The sequence below is a fragment of the Amblyraja radiata genome, chromosome 3, assembly GCF_010909765.2.
Source record: "Amblyraja radiata isolate CabotCenter1 chromosome 3, sAmbRad1.1.pri, whole genome shotgun sequence".
In the NCBI taxonomy this organism is placed as follows: domain Eukaryota; kingdom Metazoa; phylum Chordata; class Chondrichthyes; order Rajiformes; family Rajidae; genus Amblyraja; species Amblyraja radiata.
The window spans coordinates 61,495,977-61,521,375 of NC_045958.1; the positions used below are offsets into that span (position 1 = coordinate 61,495,977).

Genomic DNA, 25,399 nt, shown 5'->3' on the forward strand with positions numbered 1-25,399 from the left:
TCTGTGACGTATCCACGGGTCAGCCAAGGCCTATCGTTCCGGCGGCCTGGCGCCGTCGCTTGTTTGAGTTGATCCATGGGCTGGCCCACCCATCTATCCGGGCCACGGTCGCTATGGTGACTGCAAAGTTTATGTGGCAAGTACTTCGGAAGCATGTGGCTCGCTGGGCAACATGCGTGCATCCCGTGCCAGACATCAAAGGTGCATAGACACGTCCGGGCGCCCATTCAAGACTTCGCCGTGCCATGCCGGCGGTTCGATCACATACACGTGGACATCGTGGGGCCGCTGCCTCCGTCCCAAGGGGTTTCACATCTGCTTACGGTGGTCGACCATTTTATGCGGTGGCCGGAGGCCATCCCGCTCACGGACACTTCAACGCAGTCGTGTGCTCGTGCCCTCGTAGCAGCCTGGATTGCCCGCTTTGCGGTTCCACTGCACATCACATCCGACCGGGGCGCCCAGTTTACATCTGAACTGTGGTCCACCATGGCCCGCCTGTTGGGGACGCAGCTCCACCACACGACAGCAAACCATCCCCAATCAAATGGGTTGGTGGAGCGGTTCCACCGCTGTCTGAAGGCTGCCCTGAAGGCTCGTCTCACAGGCCCTGGGCGGATGGACGAGTTGCCGTGGGCCCTGTTGGGGATTCGGACGGCCCCCAAGGAGGATCTGTCAACGTCCTCCGCGGAGTTGGTATATGGTGCTCCGCTCACCGTCCCCGGGGAGTTTGTCCCTGCTGCTGATGGGTCTCAGGAACCCCCGTCATCGGTGCTGATCTGCTTGCGGGAGAGGGTCGGCGCCCTATCTCCCATCCCAACGTCGCGACATGGAGTGGCCCCTTCCCATGTGCCACTGCCACTGATGGGCTGCCCGTACGTTTTTCTTCGCCGTGACTCCCACAAGTCACCCTTGCAGCGCCCGTATGAAGGTCCCTTTCGCACACGGGCCTACTACATTCGATTTGGACATGGGAGGCCGGCGTGAAACGGTGTCTGTGGATCGTTTAAAACCGGACCACTTGGACCTGAGCGAGCCAGTCCATGTGGCTCAACCTCCCCGTCGCGGGCGTCTGTCGTCCCGGGCTCCCGGAAAATCTCCCGAACCGAGCAAGCCCCCAGGGTGCGGGATTGTATTTACGCGTTCGGGCCGCCTCGTGCGACGTCCTGTGCGGTTCGGTGCCTCTGGTTCTTGGGAGGGTCATGTTGCGGCACCTTATGCCAACCCAAGGTCACGACGAGCCATCGGCTCTAGAGGGCGGCGTCTTGGTGGGGGAGGCGCGAGTCATGGGGTCGGTATCTGAGTTGTTATTTAAGGCCGGGCAATGCCCGTGTCAGCTGAGGAGTAGGGAGCTGTATGCAGAAGAATAAACAATTCTAGAGCACACAACCTTTTTGGCTGGACTCCTGCCAGTCCCCGCCACAAAAGGCCATTTTTATACAGTTTGGTTTCACCGCGTAGAAATTACAGCAGTGTTTATACATAGTCCCCCCCATTTCAGGGCACCATAATGTTTGGGACACAGCAATGTCATGTAAATGAAAGTAGTCATGTTTAGTATTTTGTTGCATATCCTTTGCATGCAATGACTGCTTGAAATCTGCGATTCATGGACATCATCAGTTGCTGGGTGTCTGCTCTGGTGTTGCTCAGCCAGGCCTGTATTGCAGCCATCTTTAGCTTATGCTTGTTTTGGGGGCTAGTCCCCTTCAGGTTTCTCTTCAGCATATAAAAGGCATGCACAATTGGGTTCAGATCGGGTGATTGACTTGGCCACTCAAGAATCGACAATTTTTTAGCTTTGAAAAACTCCTTTGTTGCTTTAGCAGTCTGTATGGGATCATTGTCTTGCTGTTGAATGAACCGCCGGCGAATGAGTTTTAAGGCATTTGTTTGAACTTGAGCAGATAGGATGTGTCTAGACACTTCAGAATTCATTATGCTACTACCATCAGCAGTTGTATCATCAATGAAGGTAAGTGAGCCAGTACCTTCAGCAGCCATACATGCCCAGGCCATAACACCCCCACCACTGTGTTTCACAGATGAGGTGGTATGCTTTGGATCTTGGGCAGTCCCTTCTCTCCTCTATACTTTGTTCTTGCCATCACTCTGAAATAAGTTAATCTTCGTCTTCTTGGCAAACTAACCTGGCCATCCTATTTTTGCGGCTAACCGGTGGTTTGCATCTCGCAATGTGGCCTCTGTATTTCTATTCATGAAGTCTTCTGCGGACAGTGATCATTGACAAATCCACACCTGACTCCTGAAGAGTGTTTCTGATCTGTCGGACAGGTGTTTGGGGATTTTTCTTTATTAGAGAGAATTCTTCTGTCATCAGCTGTGGAGGTCTTCCTTGGCCTGCCAGTCCCTTTGTGATTAGTAAGTTCACCAGTGCTCTCTTTCTTCTTAATGATGTTCCAAGCAGTTGATTTTGGTAAGCCTAAGGTTTGGCTGATGTCTCTAACAGTTTTATTCTTGTTTCTCAGTCTCATAATGTCTTCTTTGACTTTCATTGACACAACTTTGGTCCTCATGTTGCTAAACAGCAATAAAAGTTTCAAAAGGTGATGGAAAGACTGGAGGAAAGACGAGGTGCTGAGTGCTCTCTTATACCTGCATTAAGGAGGCAATTAAACACACCTAAGCAATTACAAACACCTGTGAAGCCATGTGTCCCAAACATTATGGTGCCTGTATGTATAAACACAGCTGTAATTTCTACATGGTGAAACCAAAAGGTATAAAAATACCCATTAATAATATCTGACAATGTGCACTTTAACCTCATGTGATTTTTTTTCTATTACAAATCTCAAATTGTGGAGTACAGAGGCAAATAAATAAATGACGGGTCTTTGTCCCAAACATTATGGAGGGCTGTAAAAAAGATGCCAGCCAATCTTAATCTCTTCAAGGCTGTTCAAGTAAATGACCAAGTTTTTAATCATCGTATTTAAAAGTTGCCTGTTTAGTGTGCGTATCTTCTCTCTGAAAATTGTCCATTGAACATTGAGATTACTTGGTTGTGTTTAGAAATATTGAAATCCCGGACGGTTAGTTTTCATAGAATGAATATAATTTTAATGCAGCATATAAACGATGGATGCAAAAATAATAGTAAGGTAAACCATTTTCTGTGGGTATTGTTGAAAAACAGAAATTCTATTTGTAGTCACCTTCTCTGCAGATGATTGACATACTAATTGGATCAAGAAAAGTAGAATTAACTAAAATTGTGCTTCAAATTTCAATTTGCATTTTTGGGCCTCAGTTTATATATGTACACATTTTAATCTTTTCAAATTTAAGATTAAATGTTCACTAGTAAACCCAAAGATTGCCAAGAAGTTCAGACTTTTGTTTTTGAAACCTTGGGTTATTTGGATTGTAAAGCATATTGATTTACTTAGTTCTACTCCATGGATTGGAATCAAATTGATACCCGAGGAAATATATTCTAAATTGAAAAAGACTGTTTATGAGCTACTCCTATACAAAGAAGAAAAGTTGAAAATGCCACATGGGAGGGCTATATATAGCAATGTTACAAAATTTTGAGATTTTAAAAATCAAGTCTGTAATTTATCCCATCAGATAAAGCATAAAAATAAGTTTAATTTGACACCTAATTCACTTTCATATCTCAAGTATTTAAAATGTTATGGCCATTTTCATACTGGGAAATGAGCATCTTGTTCCCTATTGATTTTCTATGGACATAACAAAAAAGCTGTGATCGTGAACAGTCAAAAGCCCATAACTTTCTTAAAAATTAAGAGAACTGAATGAAATTTTCAGTTATCATAGATTGAAGCATTCTGAAACAAATATAAAATAATCTTACTTGGATGACCTGAAATTAAAGCATATAATTAGTTAGTTACCTAATTGTAGCTAATTTCAGACTTCAATTACTAGATCTAAACATCTATCCATTTCTTAATAAATGATTAACATTTTTAAATAGCCTAAATGTCCAAATAATATTCACAAATAATTCACAATAAAACATGATTTTTAAATCTCATTTACATTAATTTATAGGCCAAATGGAAGGAATTTAGTGTTTAATTGCTGTAAATAAATGCCCATTTAAATCAGCTTTCCAGTGGGTCCCTGTGGAACGCGCTGGTTTAGAACGTTCACATTGCGGTAGATTTGTGCCCCAAATGCCCAGAAAAATACTGCGCGATATAATGGGCCCAAATTGAGCTACTCGCAACATTAAACTTAGTATAAATGGATCTTTAGAAGCCCTTTTTAATGTAAAAATATACAACCTAACTTCTGCTATTTGCTTTATGAGACCCTGCGGTTGCTGACGGTCGCGTGTTTAAAGATTGATTTTTAAACTACTATAACTATTATTCAAGGCCTTTAAGCCTAATAATAGCTTTTGCGACGGGGTCTTCCAGCGATTTTTCGTTAATAATTAACTAGGCTGAACATTTTCGATTGGAACAGCTTAGAGAAAATCGCGTTTTAAACCCGCCCCCTCTAAACGGCGCCAAAATCGCGCACACCCTCAGCAGCAGATCTTCAACGACGCTTCAGGTAGGCTTTGCAACATACCTACTATATATGAATCCATCTCAAACATAGAACAGTACACCCCAGGAATAGGCCCTTAAGCCCACTATGTCTATTCTGAACACGATATCAAGTTAAACTCGTTAATCTCTTGTGCTTGCATGTAATCCACATCCCTCTTTTCCCTGATATTCATGTGCCTATTTAAAAGCCTTTTAAACTCCAATATCATATCGACTTCCATCACCACCTCTAGCAACATATTCCATGCACCTGCCACTGACTCTTTTAAAAGCTCCCTTTCCGTTGCTCTCGTTTCCCTTTAAAAAACGTTTCCCTTTTACCTATACATATAATTCCCATTTTAAAATTGCTATTGGTGACGATTCCATTTGTATCACGGCATTGCATTCTGCTTGTTATAAAAAGTGACTTTGAAACAATTTCTCATTTACCCATCACAAAAATCCTTCGTGCTCTTTCTCCCACCCTTGCCTAATTCCCCGAACAATACTTTTGCGAGTTATCTCAATATATGCATCTGGCTGGTTTCTGTATCAATTTATAATTTTGAACCCGGACAATTTTGACCTGAACAGGTTTCGTGAGTGGGCAGATGCATGTCAGGTGCAGTTTAATGTGGATAAATGTGAGGTTATCCACTTTGGTAGCAAAAACAGGAAGGCAGATTATTATCTAAATGGTGTCAAGTTGGGAAAAGGGAAAGTACAACGGGATCTGGGGGTCCTTGTTCATCAGTCAATGAAAGTAAGCATGCAGGTACAGCAGGCAGCAAAGAAAACGAATGGCATGTTGGATTTCGTAACAAGAGGAGTTGACTATTGGAGCAAAGAGGTCCTTCTACGGTTGTACAGGGCCCTAGTGAGACCACATCTGGAGTATTGTGTGCAGTTTTGGTCCCCTAATTTGAGGAAGGACATTCTTGCTATTGAGAGAGTGCAACGTAGGTTTACAAGGTTAATTCCCGGGATGGCGGGACTGTCATATGCTGAGAGAATGGAGCGGCTGGGCTTGTATACTCTGGAATTTAGATGGATGAGAGGGGATCTTGTTGAAACATATAAGATTATTAAGGATTTTGTTGAAACATATAAGATTATTAAACATGTTCCCGATGTTGGGGGAGTCCAGAACCAGGGGCCACAGTTTAAGAATAAGGGGTAATCCATTTAGAACGGAGAAGAGGAAACACTTTTTCACACGGAGAGTTGTGAGTCTATGGAATTCTCTGCTTCAGAGTGGAGGCCAGGGTTATCTGGGTACTTTCAAGAGAGAGCTATATAGGGCTCTTAAAGATAGCGGAGTCATGGGATATGGGGAGAAGAGATGAACGGGGTACTGATTGGGGATGATCAGCCATGTTCACATTGAATGGCGGTGCTAGTTCGAAGGGCCGAATTGCCTACTCTTGCACCTATTGTCTATTGTCTATTTTCTATTGTCTATTGAACCCCCGTTAACTTACACTCCCAGCTGTTCTTGTCTCAAAACACTCATTGCTTATGTCATTCTGGTAAATCTCTTCTTTATCCTTTTCAGTATGTTGGTAACTGTTGAGCCCCAAATTGGATAATGCTACAGCCTAATCAGTAAACGTTTTCCATGTACTCCCTTGCTTCTGTATTCCATGTGTCTGTAAAGCCAGAGTTCCATTGTCTTCTTAAAGTTGCAATAGCTTCTCTTCATTTTTTGTCTCCCTAATTTATTGCATTAAAACTTAAATGCCACTTATCTGCCTGTATCTTCCTGACATCTGGTGCTATCCATCACACTTTTGACTTTGTATTATTTTAAAGTATTGAAATTAATTATGATCTGCCAAAGTCTCGTTCAAAATATGGATCAAAATATATGTATTAAAAAGAACACCTATCCCTCCAGTATGATAAACCACTGTTTGCTTCTGCCAGCTCGCAGTGCATTACGAATCCATATTACCAGGGGCTTTGGTTATGGCTTCATCAATTAGAAACACTTGAAGGTCTTTTGAATGTCAGTATACACATCATTTAGCCTTCCCCGTTATTTCATGGAAGGTTTATTAGATCTGAATTGTCTTTAAATCCACCATTGTCAATTATTACAAACTGTGTGTGGGGGGTTTGTCGCAGTGTGAGGGGAGGCGTGTTGTCGGGGAGGGGGGAGTTGTGGGGGCGGGGGGGGGGTGTGTGTGGGCTGGGGGGCTTGTGGGGGTGAGGGGTGTGTGGCTGGGCTGGGTTGTGCGGGGAGAGGGGTGTGTAGGCGGGGGGAGTGAGCTCGGAGAAAAGAAGGGAAGAGCCATGGGGGAGGGGGGAGGAGCCAGCGAGGGGGACCAGAGGGGTGGTGGCTGGAATTAGCGGGCGCTGGTCGTTCTCCGCCGGGATCAGTCTCCGCTTTCTGTTTGGCGACATCTCCGACTACGGGCTGGCTCAGCCTCCGACTCTGGGCTGGGCTGGGTTGGGTCTCTGGCGCTGGGCTGCTTGGGGCTGCTTCGGGTCCCTCCGAAAATTGTGTCCGGTTAGAAACCTCCGCCGGCCATCCTCAGCTCCAGTAAAGATGCGATGGCACTGGAAGGGGGGGAGTGACAGGGGAAGAGACTAATCCGCGCGGCGCTGACTGGCAGGAGAAGAGATCGATCTGCGCATGCGCGGTTTTAAAGATTTTTAAACCTCACTAACTTTTACAACATTCAACCGATCGGAATGAAACTTGGTGCACTCGCAGCACAGGAGAACGGGAGAGAACTGGCAAAGAATCGTAGCGCTATCGCAAACCTCTAGCGCTACGAACCGAAAGACCGCCAAACCGGAAGATAACAAGATTAAAGTTTTAGTTATGTATAGATAGATGGAGTGGCCTAGCGGATCACCTAGGGACTTAAAACACTCTAGATGGCAACCTACCACTTTCTCAAAGAACTTGGGTGATCCCATACCCAGTTTATTCCTGTTCACATCCACATGTTATCTAACTGGGATTACTGGATTGCAATCATCAACAAAATTAGATTTGTTCCCCCACCCTTCCCATTTTTTAAAAACATAATTGTGCCTCATCCTTTGCCCCTTTTTGATGCATGCTATTTCATGATTGTTATGTGATCTAATCCAGTGCCACATTGACTGTTATAAAAATTCTTTAAATCAGAAGAGGCATACTATAGAAAAGGCACCATCAGTCCAGGAAATTTGCCTTGCTGCTCTTTGTAATCTAGAAAATAGCATAATTTTAACCTGACTTTGGATACATACAAACATGAGAACTGAAATCAGATTTCTGAGTACCTATCGCTTTCACTGAAAGGATGAGCAATTTACTTAAACTTGATATGCCCATAGAAATACATTTATGTTGGGATGGGTATATTGTCAATAAAATGGTCATAATGGTTGATTATATCTTGAGGGCTGAGCGCTGTTTGTCAATTGTTTCATGAGTATTCTTGGTGGAAACACTTGTAGATGCATTTATCTTGAATTCATGATGAGTTTACAAGATAAGTTTCAATTGTTTTGATATAGGATGTATTATTCGGTGGATCCTCTATAAATATGTGATCATTCCGGGAACATGTTAGTAATGAGTACAGTGCCACAGCTAATAAGAGTTGCTGTCTCAAGACTTCAGTGACCCTTGTTCAAACCTGACCCTTGGTACTGTGTGTGTGGAATTTGCATATTCTGACTGTGATTCTGTGGGTGTCTTTGAGATGCTCTGGTCTTCTCCCACATCTCAAACACATGTACGTTGATTGACCACTGCAAAATTGCCCTAGCCTCTGGTGTGTAGGTAAGGGGCAGAATTTTGAGGAGTAGTAGGTAGGGGGGGGGGGGGGGGGGGGATTTGTGAGTTGATCTGGACTCGGGGCTGAAATATTGGCCACCAATGTCATGAACAGAGATGGGGGAAAAGTGTGGAATATTAGCTATGCATTCTTGATGTCAGTCATCAAAATAATACATGACATATAGCTGTTCACATGGCCTCTCCTGGGGAACTGCAAGGCTGCTTCGCATGCACTGATTGGGAGGTTTTCCGCGCAGCTGGAGACCTCCACGACTACACGGACACAGTAACGTCATATGTCCAATTCTGCGAGCAACTCTGTATCCCTTCAAGAACTGTTAAACAATATAACAATAAGCCCTGGTTCACAAAAGAAATTCAACAATTAAGAACTGATAAAAATGCTGCATATAAATCTGGAAACAAGCAGGACTACATGGCTGCAAAATACAAACTAAGGTCCACAATAAGGAAAGCCAAACACAATTATGCCACCAAATTAGAACAAGAAATATCAACAAACAACACTAGAACTGTCTGGAAAATACTCCAGGAAATGACCAACTACAAAAAGACATCCACCCCCATCCCAGATAATGATCATCAACTCCCAGATAGATTGAACACTTTCTATGGCAGGTTTGAACAGTCTCCAGTCCCTCCACCATTGTCCCCCTCTCCTCTTCCTCCACCTCCATTCCACATCCAGGAGGCCGAGGTGAGGACTACCTTCAGGAGACAGAAGAAAAATAAATCTGCAGGCCCAGACAACATCAGCCCAGCAGTGCTTCATCACTGTGCAGAAGAACTGGCCCCTGTATTCACCGGCATCGTCAACTCATCCCTCTGCCAATGTACAGTGCCCCAGTGCTTCAAACAATCTACCATCATCCCTGTGCCCAAGTCCAACACATCATCCTGCCTCAATGACTATAGACCGATTGCCCTTACATCTGTGGCCATGAAGTCATTCGAGCGCATTATTCTTGCTCACCTCAAAACCAGCACTTCCTCCAATTTGGACCCACACCAATTCGCATACAGAGCCAATAGGTCAGTGGAAGACACAGTCAATCTGGCCATTCATCACACTCTGCAACACCTGGAAACCGCCAACACGTACGCCCGCATCCTGTTCATGGACTTCAGTTCGGCATTTAACTCCATCAACCCGGTTAAACTCTTCCATAAATTAACGGACATGAACATCGACCCCTGCATCTGTCACTGGATCTACAGCTTCCTTTGGAACAGACAACAGAGGGTGAAGATACATAACACAATATCTCACCCCCTGCACCTCAGCACAGGAGCCCCTCAGGGCTGCGTCTTGTCACCCTGGTTATTCTCACTCTACACAAACCAATTCACATCCCAGCATAGTTCAGTTAAAATTTATAAATACGCAGATGACACAACCATCATAGGTCTCATCTCGAACAATAATGAAACAGAATACCGCACTCAAACACACAAAGCAGTCACTTGGTGCACAGATAATAACCTCTTACTCAACACATCAAAAACACACGAACTCATCATTGATTTCAGACGTAAGGCACAACCCAAGACCCCCCTACTCATCTCAGGCGAACCCATATCCACCACTGACTCATACAAATTTCTTGGCACTCACATAAGCAATAACCTCAAATGGAAAATCAATTCAAATCACATCTACAAAAAAGCCAACAAGACTCTTCTTCCTCCGCCAGCTCAAGAAGTTTAGAGTAAGGAAACACCTCCTAATCAAATTCTACACAGCCATCATCCAAAGCATGCTCACTTCATCAATTACAGTCTGGTTCAGCAGTTTAGACACTCACTCCCGTAATAAATTACAACGCATAGTTAACAAAGCATCCAAAATCATCAGCACTCCCCTTCCATCAATAGAATCACTCCATCACAAACGGTCTGTGTCAAGGGTGAAGAAAATCATCTCTGATCCCTCCCACCCAGCTCACCACATCTTCCACCTGCTGCCATCAGGAAGGCGCTACAGCTCACTGTCCGCCAAGACATCTCGATTTAAAAACAGTTTTTACCCACACGCAATCCGAATTCTGAACACACTATGATAACAGCACATATCCTCCCCATGCATGTACTGTATATTGTATGATGTTGTGTTTTATGTTATGTTTGACGGGAATCAGCCTACCTTGTAACATCCTGTACTGAACCTGAATTCCACCAGTTTGACTGTGTGGTCATTAAATAATCTAATCTAATCTAATCTAATCTATAGTATTGTTAACATTTAAATTGCGAAATTGTGAATCGAATGCCCATCAGCTCAAAAGAAAGTTCATTGATGAAGCAATTGATGTCATAAATAATTATTTTTTTTAGGTATACTTTGGCTGAGATGGCATTGATTGTGGCTTGCAGCAGACTTGGCCATCAAAGCTTATGTTAATTATGATTCTAGTCAGTGAAAAGCTCTCCCTGAGCTTCATTCATATTCACCTGTCTGCTTGGTGATGCACTTGATAAACTGGTATCTTGATGCTTAAAATGGATGCCTCACTTGCAGAGTTCAGTGCATTTGTCCACGTTCAGGCCAGATTTAATTAAATCTGGAGCTGAATTGTGTTAGTGGAATCCAAATCAACAGCATAAGGGCAGGCTATAGGTGAGGAAGATTGATTCCTGAGATGGTGGTTTAGTCATGTGAGGAGATATTAAACAGATGCTCAAATTCCGAAGAATGAAGTATGATCTCATTAAAACATGAAAATTAGTGTGGGGCTTGACGGTAAATGTGACAATGGGTGTTTTCCATGGCTGAGATGTACAGACCAGGGGTCTGCATGGTTATTTTTAGTGGTGACTAGGCTAAGTGGGACCCGATGGGTCCCAGTCACACGGGAGGCCTGGTCCCCCAACGCAACCCATTCCCCAAAGCAATATTCCGCCACTCACCCATAGCCCCTAACTGCACAGGCGCGGCTCATTTCCCCAGTTGTGGGGAGAAGGGTGTGTGGGCGAGGGGGGGAGTTGGGGCAGAGGGGTGTGTGGGCGGGGGGAGGGGGGAGTGAGCTCGGAGAAAAGACGAGGAGGAGTCAGCGAGAGGGGGGCATCATGGGGGAGGAGGCCAGGAAGGGGGAGCAGAGGAGTAGTGGCTGGAATTGGCAGTGTGATGGGGACTCACAGTGGGCGCTGGTCGCTGGTCGTTCTCCGCCGGGATCATAGTCTCCGCTTTCCGTTTGGCGACATCTCCGACTCCGGGCTGGGCTGGGTCGCCGACGCTGGGCTGGGTCGCCGACGCAGGGCTGGGTCTCCGATGCTGGGCTGGGTCTCCGACGCTGGGCTGGGTCTCCGATGCTGGGCTGGGTCTCCGACGCTGGGCTGGGCTGGGTCGCCGACGCTGGGCTGGGCTGGGTCGCCGACGCTGGGCTGGGTCGCCGACGCTGGGCTGGGTCTCCGACGCTGGGCTGGGTCTCCGACGCTGGGCTGGGCTGGGTCGCCGACGCTGGGCTGGGTCTCCGACGCTGGGCTGGGTCTCCGACGCTGGGCTGGGTCTACGACGCTGGGCTGGGTCGCCGACGCTGGGCTGGGTCGCCGACGCTGGGCTGGGTCGCCGACGCTGGGCTGGGTCTCCGACGTTGGGCTGGGTCTCCGACGCTGGGCTGGGTCTCCGACGCTGGGCTGGGTCTCCGACGCTGGGCTGGGTCTCCGACGCTGGGCTGGGTCTCCGACGCTGGGCTGGGTCGCCGACGCTGGGCTGGGTCTTCGACGCCGGGCTGGGTCTCCGACGCTGGGCTGGGTCGCCGACGCTGGGCTGGGTCTCCGACACTGGGCTGCTTGGGGCTGGGCTGTTTCGGGTCCCTCTGAAAATTGTGTCCGGTTGGAAACCTCCACCGGCCATCTCAGCTCCAGTAAAGACGCGATGGCGCAGGAAGAGGCGGACCGTCCCGGTGAGTGACAGGGGAAGAGACTAACCCGCGCGGCGCTGGAAGGGAGGAGAAGAGATTGATCTGCGCACGCGTGGTTTTTAAGGTTTCTAAACCTCGCTAACTTTTACGACATTCAACCGATCGGAACAAAACTTGGTGCACTCGCAGCACAGGAGAACGGTGAGTGAACTGGTAAAAATCGTAGCGCTATCGTGAACCATTTTTGCGCAAATGGAAAGACCACACAAACCAGAAGATAACAAGATCAGAGTTTTAGTTATTTACTAGACCAAGTGCAGACCCGTTGGGTCTGTTTCCCCAACGGCGTTTTGCAGGGGGGGGGGGGGGAGGGGGGGCTGCGGCATCAAACTCATATTAACCAACCCCCAAACACACAGGTGGGGGGAGGGAGGGGGGATGTGAAGAGGGGAGGGAGGGGAGAGGAGGTGGAGGAAATGGGACAGATTTGGGAGGGAAAGGAGAGCGGGGTAGGGGGTGAGAGAGGGGGATGGGGAGATAGATGTGGTGGAGGGGGAGGATGGGGAGGTAGGGAAGGAGGGAGGGAGGGGGAGAGGGGTGGGGGAGAGAGGGGAAAGAGTGGAGAGGGAGGTGGAGAGGGGTAGGGGGAGTGATGGAAGAGGGACAGAGGGGTAGGAGGAAGGGGGTGACGTAGAGAGGGAAGGGGGGTGGGGGAGAGAGGGATGGGTGGGAGAGGGGTTTCGGAGAGGGAAACATAGAACCATTGAAATTAAGTGCAGGAGTAGGCCATTCGGCCCTTCGAGCCTGCACCACCATTCAATATGATCGTGGCTGATCATCCAACTCAGTATCCTGTACCTGCCTTCTCTCCATACCCCCTGATCCCTTTAGCCACAAGGACCACATCTAACTCCCTCTTAAATACAGCCAATGAACAGGCCTCAACTACCTTCTGTGCCAGTGAATTCCAGAGATTCACCACTCTCTGTGTTAAAAATGTTTTTCTCATCTCGGTCCTAAAAGATTTACCCCTTATCCTTAAACTGTGACCCCTTGTTCTGGACTTCCCCAACATCTGGAACAATCTTCCTGCATCTAGCCTGTCCAACCCCTTAAGAATTTTGTAAGTTTCTATAAGATACCCCCTCAATCTTTTAAATTCTAGCATGTACAAGCCGAGTCTATCCAGTCTTTCGTCATATGAAAGTCCTGACATCCCAGGAATCAGTCTGGTGAACCTTCTCTGTACTCCCTCTATGGCAACGATGTATTTGAACATTGGGCATTGTGACATCACACGATGGAACGTTCACCAGGGGCTGGGGCTAGTGCTGCTTCTATGGGTGAGAAGCCAGTTTAGTTGTGAAATATTGGGGGGGGGGGGGGTGGGTTAGGATTTGATTAAAAACGTGCACTTAAACACGACGACCAATGGCAAACCCGTTGGGTCTGATCCCCCAACGCAGCCGTTCCCTACCCGTAGCCCCCACTGGGGGGGGGGGTGGGGGGCGGGCGCCTCACACACACTAACCACCCCCACACACAGAGTTGGAAAAGTGCATAAAGACCGTTCCCTACCTGTAGCCCCCAGGGGAGATTTGGTCATCGAAGTCGGGTCCCTGCCGTCTTAAAATATCGTATCTTGAAGTCGTCGAAGTCGGGTCCGTCTCGGCAACGCGTGGGGGGGGTGGTGGGGGGGGTAGCGGTGCGGCATCACACACACGAAGCTTCGACACACACAGAGCCTTAAAAGTGTAAATGCCCGACCTCTTTTCCGTTTTTCTCTAATTTAATTAAGATGTGCAGGTGGTGTTCTTATCGAGGTTCAGGGGTGAATGACGTAAATATTTTCACACAATATGGGAACATCTCATGTTGTCTTGAAGGCTCCTCGGCCCACATCTGACTCTCTGTACTGTCACTATGGCAACGATGTCTATGAGCACTGGGCATTGTGACATCACACGATGGAACGTTCACCATTGGCTTGGGCTCCTGCATAGGCATATGTAAATGAATCCATTCCGATTGGACATATGTGAAGATTGGGCATTGTGACATCACACGATGGAACGCTCAGCAGGGGCTGGTGCTGGTGAAGGTTCTGTGGGTGTGAAGCCAGTTTAGTTTTGAAATATTGGGGGGGGGGGGGGGGGTTAGGATTTGATTAAAAACGTACACTTAAACACGTCGAAATGTAATGAGGAACGGATACTTAGAAAGAAAAGAGAAATCTCTACCAAAATGGAAAAGATGTCGGCGATTCAGCGTTCCCCCTTATCCTTAAACTTTGACCCCTTGTTCTGGTCTTCCCCAACATCCGGAACAATCTTCCTGCATCTAGCCTGTCCAACCCCTTAAGAATTTTAAACGTCTCTATAAGATACCCCCTCAATCTTCTAAAATCTAGCGATTACAAGGCGAGTCTATCCAGTCTTTCTTCATATGAAAGTTCTGACATAACAGGAATCAGCCTGGTGAACCTTCTCTGTACTCCCTCTCTATGGCAACGATGTCTTTGAGCATTGGGCATTGTGACATCACACGATGGAACGTTCACCATTGGCTTGGGCTCCTGCATAGGCATATGTAAATGGATCCATTCCGATTGGACATATGTGAAGATTGGGCATTGTGACATCACACGATGGAACGTTCAGCAGGGGCTGGGGCTGGTGAAGGTTCTGTGGGTGTGAAGCCAGTTTAGTTTTGAAATATTGGGGGGGGGGGGGGGAAGGATTTGATTAAAAACGTGTTCTTAAACATGACGGAATGTAATGAGGAGCGGATACTTAGAAAGAAAAGTGAAATCTCTACCGAAATGGAAAAGATGTCGGCGATTCTGCGTCCAGTTTCGGAGTTGCAGGGAATCAATGGAAGAAATGTGACAGCCGGACGGAGTTCCGTTTCGGAATTTTGGGCGAGAGTTTTATATATTAATAGATAGATAGATAGATTATGTGCTGCAGCAAGGCGCTACCTTCATCGCTCTGTCAATCTGTGTCGTCACATACAGGGGATTGTGTACCTGCACCCTTAGGTCTCCCTGTTCTACTATACTCTTCATTACCCTGCCATTTGCTGTGCAAGTCATTTCCTGGTTTAACGTTCTGAAATACAACACTTCTTGCTTGTCCGAGTTAAATCCATCTGCCATTTCTTGGCCCTTCTCCCCAGTTGATCTATATCCTGTTGTAATTTTTCACAACCACCTTCAATGTCGACTGTTACCTGCAAGCATACTAACCATGTTAACAACATTGTCATCCTAATCATTAATAGAGATAACATACACTGGTCACATGTCTACATATGGAAATAATTAGCTGGAGTTAATAGCCAAAGTGAATGCGGATGCTTTGCTCCCTATAAATGGCGGGTAAGCGCCTGTTGATGTGGTGCTTTTGAAATAGACATTTCAGGTAACATTTTTTGTAAAGATTTTTTTAGCTGTATGATGTCATTTATTTCATGAAATATTCATCGTTTGGTGTTAAACTGAGTTCTTTTGTCAATCTAAAGTCAACTTGACTCAAAAGCTTGTAGCTCTTGAAATCGATTCTTTATTCAGCTGAGACTAGTCTCTGAACCTTCCAACACAGAGATGAAACATCTGGGGCAGGTCTAGAGAATTAGTGTGGGGGGGGGGGGGGGGGGGGGGGGGGGGGTGCGCGCGCGGATACTTAAAAATAAATCGTAGGTGACATAACATCACTGGCAGGCAAGAGTAAGGATAATCTCAACATTTTTTAAAGTATAGGTAAGGGCAAGAGGTTAATTGAAACAAAAATGAACCAAAAGAAAAATCTTTGTGGAGCCAGACAATTTCGTTTTGGGTTTATTGTCACATCTACCGAGGTACAATGAAAAGCTTTGCATGCTATCCAATTAGATCATATACTGTACATAAAGATAATCACGTCAAACTCAAGTACAATAGATGGAGCAAAGGGGAAGGTACAGAGTGCAGAATATAGTTCTCAGCATTGTAGCACAATATTTCCATAGACAAAGTTCGATGTCCACAATGTGGTAGAGGTGAGTCGGACAGTACCATAGCTTAGACCGTTCAGAAGCCTGATAACGGGAAGAATTTGTTCCTGAGTCTGAAGAAGGGTCCTAACCCGAAAAGTCACCTATGTTCACCAGAGATACTGCATAACCTGTTGAGTTACTCCAGCAATTTTATTTTTATAAACTAGCATCTGCAATTGCTTGTGTCTCAGTTGTAGGACAATAGCTCAGGGCTCTCACTTAACTCTTTTTCCCTGTTGCCAGCCGGGCAACCTAGGCAGCTTTTCAGGTTGCCAAATGACAGTTTAGGTGGTCATTTAGGACGGCTTGCATGACGCGTGCGATAATGTGCTCGGACGAAGTGCGTAGTTACCAGTCGGAATTATGCTCAATGAAGCATTCACATATTATTTCTGCTTTAAATAAAGTCACAAACTAAACATATTCACCAATCAAGACATGATATATACCACAATGACATGCAGCAAAATTATAATCCAGTATCTCAACTCTTTTTACACATTACAATTAGTGCAATTTCTATTAGTTCTTTCCACTTCCAAACAAAAATGTGGTTGGATTATGCAAGCATGTTTTCTGTGAAGGAACGAAAATTATCATGACATGGCCATAGCATGAGTCGTTATTGCTATTGGCACAGAAACACTCTGGCTTCCCACATCATTTATCCATAACAAAATATACAGGTTGCAAGAAAATTTCTAAAGGCATTTTATGATAATAGCTGTTAAAACTGACTATACCCATCTGACAGGTTAAACATTACACTAACTGACAAGAGATGGCCAAAGGACATAACTGCAGCAAATGTTCTTTTGGTAATATGTTTAAAGGTGTCAAAACACCACATTACTGGACATTCAGATTAGATGTATGTGTTGTGAGTGATTTCTTGCAGTACAGCAGAAGAGTCTCCCGACAGCAATTTGGACCTCAAGTGCTGTGTTTATCTAACGTATTAAGCAATTTCCATCATATCTTTGGCAAAGCAAGACATGTTGATAAAGCTTGACAGATGCGTGTAAATGGTATGGTGTACAACATCATTCTCAATAGAAACATAGTTAATCAAAAGGCTTGTGCACAGCTTAATAAGAAACAAATGTATATGAGGTGCATCTGGGGTTTAGAATTACACATTTGCATACGCACAGAGCATGAATTAAGCAACCACTGCATGTGCATCTGGGAGCATTTTACATGTTAGGATTGCATCCTGTAGAAATATCTGAAGTTAAGTTTGACTCTTCCTTGCAGCTGTCACTGACAGCTGACCAAAGTTCTCACAATGAGAGGTTGGCCAGTCTACTCTGCCACACCATGGAAGGTTGATTCACCATTGATGGTTGGCTCATTTTCCATTTCCCAGCTTAATTCCAAAATATTATTCGACATCATGCTTTAGAGAATGTTATACACTGCTTTGATTCTTGAACAATAAGATATTAATGTCTGAATTTAAACGGCCTCTACTGCTGAATATTCTTGACTGTCTCAATCATTTTGTAATGTCATAAAAAACCGTAAGAGGTGAGTATATTGTGTATATGTTTTCTAAAGTTAACATATAAGGAATATTTGCAGTGCTCCTTTTTAAATTATTAGGTTTAGAAACTATAAAGTCTTAAATTAAAATAATTTGACAGTGGCACACACTAAATTGACCCTCACTATGTTTTTAATGCCTGCCTGGTTTTCCACCAGCTCTCTTGTACCTTTCTCTCTTGGTCTGGGAAGTTCAATTAATTTGGTGTTTGAATTGAAATATTGAAGCTCATGTGTTGTACCCTCCCATTACTGCATTCAGTGCTGGATCAGAAGCAAGAATTTAATTGTCCTATCTGGGACACATGACAATAAACTCTCATGACGTTAATGCAACTCGCATTGGTGTCATCATTGATGCTGTGATTAAAACCTGCTCACTACCAGTCATTCTGGTGCACTCATGAAAAATTGTTTAGCAAGCAGAAATCTTTTTAGATTATATTCAGAGGTATACATTCATAAACGTCTAACAGGTGAAACATTTTTCAGCTGGACTATTTAATTAGTGCATGAGTCTCTTAATTTGAGGTCAAATCCATATTACAATGAAAGATACATTACAATTTAACAAAAACATCCCCATCCATTCCCATACTGACCTTTCTTCCAGTTCCTGGAGGAACAACACCTTATATGCTGCTTGGGTAACTTGCAATTCAAAGGTGTGAATATTGAATTCTCCAATATTAGGTAACCTCTAAGAAACCCCCCTCACCTTCCCCTTTCTCTCCCATACACCCCTTTTGTATCTGCACCCCCTCACCCCTCCCCCACTCACATTCCGTCTAACTTCACAATTCACAACTCTTAAATCCCTTTGTCTCTTTTTTTTGTTTTCATTCCTTTGCCCAACCATCTGCCCATCAACCCCTGCCACGCTTTGTCCTGCCCCTCCTTTCTTCCAACTTTCTCTTCCCCTTCCCACCTCCCATAATCAGTCTGAAGAAGGGTCCCGACCCAAAATGTCTCCTCTCCTGGGATGCCGCTTGACCCGCTGAGTTACTCCAGCACTTTGTATTTTTAAAGGCTTTAATAGGTTGCTTTACTGAAATAATTATCTTTTTTTTTATCAGCGCAAATATATACCTTAAGTGCCAACTACTTGTACACACCCATTTTCACAATAATTTCCCTTTGTGGTGTGGTGTAGATAATGCATTAGATGAGCAATAAGGCACTCAAAATTTGTCCACCCACTCTGTCCTAACAATAAGTATACATCAGGGTATCATATTCCCATATACACTTTTCCATCAACCACTTATTTAATTTATTCTTGAACATTGAATCTGTGCTTTGGATATTTACTCTGGCAGTGCATTGCAAGGCTTCATTATTTTAATCTATTCTTCCTCGGCCTTTCTTTCAACAGTCTTTCGTAATTTCACGTCCATCAAATCCCACCCTATTCTCTTTTATTCTAGTTAAAAGGCTTGAAATATTGGATATATTTTTATTTTTGTACTTAACAATTGAGAATATTTTCAGAAATTGCTGTAGGATTCATAATATTAAAATATGTGAAAATTGCATTATGTATTCACAGTTGAGTTTTCAACTTTGCTTAATACTTTTGTGTAGATCCAGGTTAGGGTTATTTTCGGGTGAACAAATATCCTATGGTATTTGTACACATAAAATAGGCAATTGTATGTATTGATCTATACGTTATTGTTTTGCAGATTTGTATTACGGTGGGGAAGCCTTGTCAGTTGAACAGCCACAGTCTTTTACTTGTCCTTACTGTGGGAAAATGGGGTTCACTGAAACAACTCTCCAGGAACATGTTACTTCAGAGCATGCAGAAACATCAACAGAAGTGGTAAGAGGCATCTAGGACTTTGAAAACAAATGTTTTATGTTGTGGATGAGACTGACAAGGCTACTTTATGGCCCATCTCCAGATGTCCTTATGAAATTGAGTCAGCCACTAATTGTAGGACTGGAGTTACATGTAGAACCGACTGGGTAGTGGTGATCGTGCTTTGCATAAAGGACATTAATGACTATTTGGCTTTACTTGATAAAATGATGGCTTTCATTGTGGTTTAAGGTGTATTAAGTTTAATTACAAAACGTGTGAACTTCTAACCAATGAGTACTTTTCCAATAATCATTAGTTTACTATGAATTTGTTCCATTTACCAGCCAACAGTTCTAGCGCAGAACCTTGTGACATTAAATCTGCATGCTCAGAATTTCCATTATCTGTTTGCACTATGGACATCTCTATTGCAATCTTGCTATGTCCATGTGATTTCAGAATTAACTTTGTATCTAACTGTATGTGTATTTTCGCTATTTTTCCAGAGACAAACTCATGATTTCTATCTACCTTATTTTGGCCTTTCTCGATACCACTTTTATTCTGTCCCCTCCCCATTCCAGTAGCTTTAATTTCTATATCTGTATTTCTTCTCTCCTGTCATTGGTTTGAGAATACTATGTATTCATGGTAGTTTTGTCATGGAGAGGTGTACAATTATTGCCTATATATCTCTGTATATATTGTCAAAGTATGTCCCTTTCCATCTCCATCCCTTCCTCTAGCCTCACAATTTACTCCTCTTTTCTCCTTATCTCTCAGCCTTTTTTCTCTTTTTCATCTCCTTTTCACCCATCTGCCAATCAAGCCCCCCCCCCCTAATCTGTATCCACCTATCACTTCCTACCTTTGTCCTGCCCCCACCTCCAAGCTTTCTGCCCCCCTACTACAATCAATCTGAAGAAGGAAACCAGTCTGAAATATTGCATAACCATGCTCTGCGAGGATGCTGTCTGGCCTGCTGAGTTCCTTGTGTTTTTTCCCACAAGATTCCAGCATCTGCAGTTCCTTGTGTCTGTTCTGTAAAATCACGGGTTGGTCACATTTGCTCTGGAGGCACCAACACCTTTTGAGCGCCTCCCCTTGTTTGATTCTAAAATATACTTCAGCTTCATTTTAAGGGTGAGACAAAACCTAGAAAGTGATAGGTGGATACGTGACGGGATGATAGGCAGCTGGGTGGAGCAAACGACAAATGCTAGAGGTGAAAAGAGGACAAAAGGGTGTTGGATAAGAAAATAACAGCATAACATGTAAACCGGAGGGAAGGATATGGGTGGAAGGTGACAATGAGGGAGGTAAGAGGCAGGATAAAAGAGATGTATGGTATTTGGGGATGGGCGATGAGCATGTGGAGGAGGAGAAAGAAGCAGAGTGCTGGGTGTGGTTGGAGGTAGTGGCAGAAATGTGTGCGCACTGGGGTGAGGGGAGGGCATTACCTGAAATTGGTGAATTGAATCTTTATATTGTTAGGTTGTAAGCTGCTAAAGTGAAATATGAGGTGCTTTTCTTCCAGACGAAACCAAGAACAGAAAGGTAGATATGGGAAAGGAAATTAAGATGGTTGTCAACCGGGACCCCCAGCAGGCATTGGCAAGCTTATGTTTGGTCTCGCCGATGTAGAGGAGACCACTTTGGGAGCAATCCAGCCTCATCTGTTGCATCTATGCTGACTATTCCTGATCAGTCCTGGCCTTTCCAAATGCAAATAAATCCAATGTCCTAGAATTCCGTCCAATAACCTTCCCACCACTGATGTAAGGCTTGCAGGCCTGTAATTTCTTGAATTGCCCTTGCAGCCCTGTTTAAATAAATACACAACAACAGCCATCCTCCTGCCTTCGAGTTCTTCCCCCATGACTAACAATGATACAGATTTCGCTGCCAGCTATCTTTCCTCCACTTGGCTCCCACACCACCCCAGGATACACTAGATCATGCCCTGGGGATTTGTCTATCTTTATGCACCAACACCTCCTTCATAATGTCTAAATGTTTCAGGATATCGCTGTTTTCGTCTTATGGAGAAAAAGTTGATCCGCTTTATTGGTTAGGCTTAATTTTTTTTGTGATAAAATTAAAACATTTTCTTGAGGGGAAAATTAGTGAAACTGTTGAGTGGATTTAATTGTTGGGATGCAGTCTTGTTTGACAGTCTGAAAGGTAAGTCTAGTAAAATAAAAAAGTATTCATTTTTGGGATCGAGGTGTTGTTAGCAAGGCAAGCATGTATCGCTGCCCCAGTTGCTTTCAAAATGATTTTAGCCACCTCTTTAACAACAGTCCTTCTGGAGAAGATATTCCCTTTGTGCCATTGAGGAGGATATTCTAGGATTTAGACACAACAATGATGATGTGCAACCCTGGGTGGAGCCTGCAGGTGGTGGTGCTCTCATGTGCCTGCCACCCTTGTTATTAGTGGTAGAGGCCATGGATTTGAGAAGTGCTTTCAGAGTAACCTGGGCTAGTAACTGCAATGCATTTTATAGATTACCTCAACAGCTACAGTCATCTCGTGTTGGAGAGAATGTATGTTTTGAGTGTTTGAGTCCTAAACAGCAGACTACAATGTCCTGGATGGCGCTGATCTTTTTTGTGAGTTGTTGGAACGGTACTTATCCAGGCAAGTGAAGAGTATTCAGTCACATTCTTCCTATGTTGAACAATACTGGAAATCCATAATTTTTTCCAGTACATTAAAGATCAAACACATGGCAGGAGGTTTATAGGTCAAATATTTTGTCATGGTAGAAGAGGTTTAAAACTATATTTGTGATTTATGGGGTATTAATAGGATGGTGCATGTTTATTTGGCAATTTGTTGCTCAAAAGTCAAACCTGTACGATTTATAAAAACAAAACAAATAGTATGTTCTGCTCTTTTCTCAGTTTAGTTTAGTCTAGAGATACAGCGCGGGAAACGGGCCCTCGGTCCAGCGATCCCCACACATTAACAGTGTCCTAACACACTAGGGACAATGTTCACTTATATCAAGTATACAAACCCAAGACAATTGACCTACAAACCTGTCCGACTTTGGAATGTGGGAGGAAACTAAAGATCTCTGAGAAAACCCACACGGTCACGAGGAGAATGTACAAACTCCGTTCAGGCAATACCCGTCATCGGGATGGAACCCGGGTCTCTGGTGCTGTAAGCCAGCAACTCTACTGCTATTCCACCCTGCTGCCTTGTTTTATCCTTGGAAACACCCCCACTCTCCCATGGGGTTCATTTGCATTTGTTAGACTTGTATAGAAAGAAACAGCACAGATCTCTAAATCCATCTTGACAACTATCCTTTATTTACACTAATCTATATTCATCCCATTTTAAATTATTCCTACATTCCCATAAATTGCCCCCAGATCTACCAAACATCTACACACGAGGGGCAATTTACAGTGGCCATTTAATCTATCAACTGCACTATTTTGGAATGTGGGAGGAAACCAAAGCACCCGGAGAAAACCCACACCATTATAGGAATAATGTGCAAACTCCATGCAGACAGCAACCGAGGTCAGCACTGAACATGGCGGCGCTGCAAAGTAGCAGCAGTGCTAGGTACACTATTGTGCAGCCATTATAATTCTTCATTCAATTGATTGTATTGTGATTCCAGTTGATTTTTCTACCATGGAGATAGGAAAGAGCCCATCACATGGAATTATTTACCCTTCTTCAGCATCCACTTTCAGAAGTTGTGCAGAAGTGACTGACTGCCAATCTTAATTAAAACTTTATTTTGAACAATGTCTGATAAGGTGGGCTGATCCAGAAGATGCATGGGAACCAAAACTCTCTAAAGTTGCAATGTAATTTCCTCACTCTTATACTGAATGCATTGAAAAATGAAAGCAAGCGTAACACACGCCTTCTTTACTGCTGTGTCTTTTGTGGCCACTTTCGGGGAGCTATGGACTTGGCCCCGAAGATATCTATGTACATCAATGCTGTTAACGGTCTTGCCATTTGCTGCACACTTCCCCCTTGCATTCAACTTCCTAAAGTGCAACACCTCACACTTGCTCAGATGAATCTCCATCTGCAATTTCTCCACTAATGTCTGTAGCTGATATATATTCTTTTGTATATATTATTTAAAAATTGATATTAATATATTTATTATTGTCACGTGTACTGAGATACAGTGAAACACTTTTTGTTGCGTGCTATCCAGTCAATTAAAAGATTATACATGATTACAATCAAGCTGACCACAATGTACAGTACAGGATAAAGGGTATAATGGGTTTAGTGCAAGATAAACTTTGTTTAAAGCTTCCAAGTAGGAAGGTTTACAAAGTTGTCTTTGGAGTATTTACAATGCAGTCTTATAATATTTTTAAGGAGTAGGCAAGACAAGCATTTAATCATTTCCAAGGTTGTTTGCATAAATGTTTCTATACAGGTTCTTCACTTTCTTTTATTTGCTACGTGTTAGCATGTGTTGCAATGTTAAAATGAGTCTTCACATTGGAAAACAACTCTGTCAGTCTTTCCAATGGAAACAAAATCAGTTTTGTAAAGGACAGTTTTTCAACATTGTTTCTGCTGTTCTCAGTCTTGCATCTCTGCACTATGGTCGAATAAATGATAACCTTGGTAACAATTGTGAGAGGGATTTGAGCTCACTGCACATGATCGTTTGAGGGCAGTGTTGCTTTGCTTATACACATTTAATTTTTTGATCATGAAATATTGACATGGGTTTAATGCATTAATCCTTGGTTAGTTATATTAACTGGATATTTCCACTAATTGTAACTAAAACAGCATCAATATGTTTCCCATCACCCAAAACAGCCATGTTATTCTTTGTCCACAGACAACTGATAATGATTGTTTTTTAATATCCTAGAAAGGGGTAAGCAGTCCATTGACACTGTTATAGCATTAAACAAATGCAATAAGCTCATTGGCATCTGTAAGAAAAAAAGTCCGGTTGATGCTTGGCTATAAATCACTGTGTGCAGTGTTCAGTAAAAGGGATTTCCTTTCTCCCTCACTTTTACATTGTGAACTTTAATTGGAAATCAAACCTGCTGCACATTAAAATAAAGATACAAAATGCTGGAAATAGTAGGTCAGAGAAACAAAGTTAATGCTTCAGGTTAAAGACCTTTTGCTGGGGAAGGAGACAAAAGAAACTTCTTCGACCTGAAAGATCAACTTTGCTTCTCTTTGCACAGATGCTACCTGACCTGAGTATTCTGTTTTATTGTGGTCTTTAATGGGTTAAAAGACCACTGGCCAACAATAAATAATGCAAAGAAATGCAGATGGCAGATAATACACAAAAGCACACAAAGTGCTGGAGTAAATCAGCACATGAGGCAGCATCGCTGGAGAACACGGGTAGGTGACGCTGGGATGCTTCTTCAGACTGATTCAGCCAGCACTTTATGCCATTTCACTTTAAAACTAGGCACTGATGCTGCTGGTTTGCACTTGGGAGCTCTTCTTAACCCACCGCATGTTCCAGTGACACGACTGTTGTTACAGCTCACATTGTAGCCCCTGGGGACTGTGCTTTCTTCAGGCCGCTGTTAATGCAAGATGTGCTTATTCACCTTGGGGGTCCCTCCCCTCTCATCTGCTGCTGCTTCCAAGGTGATGTTGAGGACTCTGAGACAGAAGGAGAAGTTGGTGATGGTGGAAAGGTGGTGGAGGGGGGCTTAGGGGGGGGGAGTAGAGGGGAGGGGGGGGGGGAATAGGGGAGGGAGAGTAGGGAAGAGACCGAGTGGACAGACGATGGGAACAGGAGGCGGCGGTGGTCATGTGGGGA

The 25,399-nt window shown here is 44.1% G+C and overlaps 1 protein-coding gene across 1 annotated transcript in view; it reads left to right on the forward strand.

Moving 5' to 3' along the window:
- kcmf1 (potassium channel modulatory factor 1) overlaps nucleotides 1-25,399 on the forward strand; it is a 114,722-nt gene that overhangs the window by 67,948 nt on the left and 21,375 nt on the right. The window contains exon 3 of the mRNA XM_033017897.1: nucleotides 19,466-19,605. Within this exon, the coding sequence (XP_032873788.1) occupies nucleotides 19,466-19,605 (140 nt within the window). The remainder of the gene's footprint in view (nucleotides 1-19,465; nucleotides 19,606-25,399) is intronic.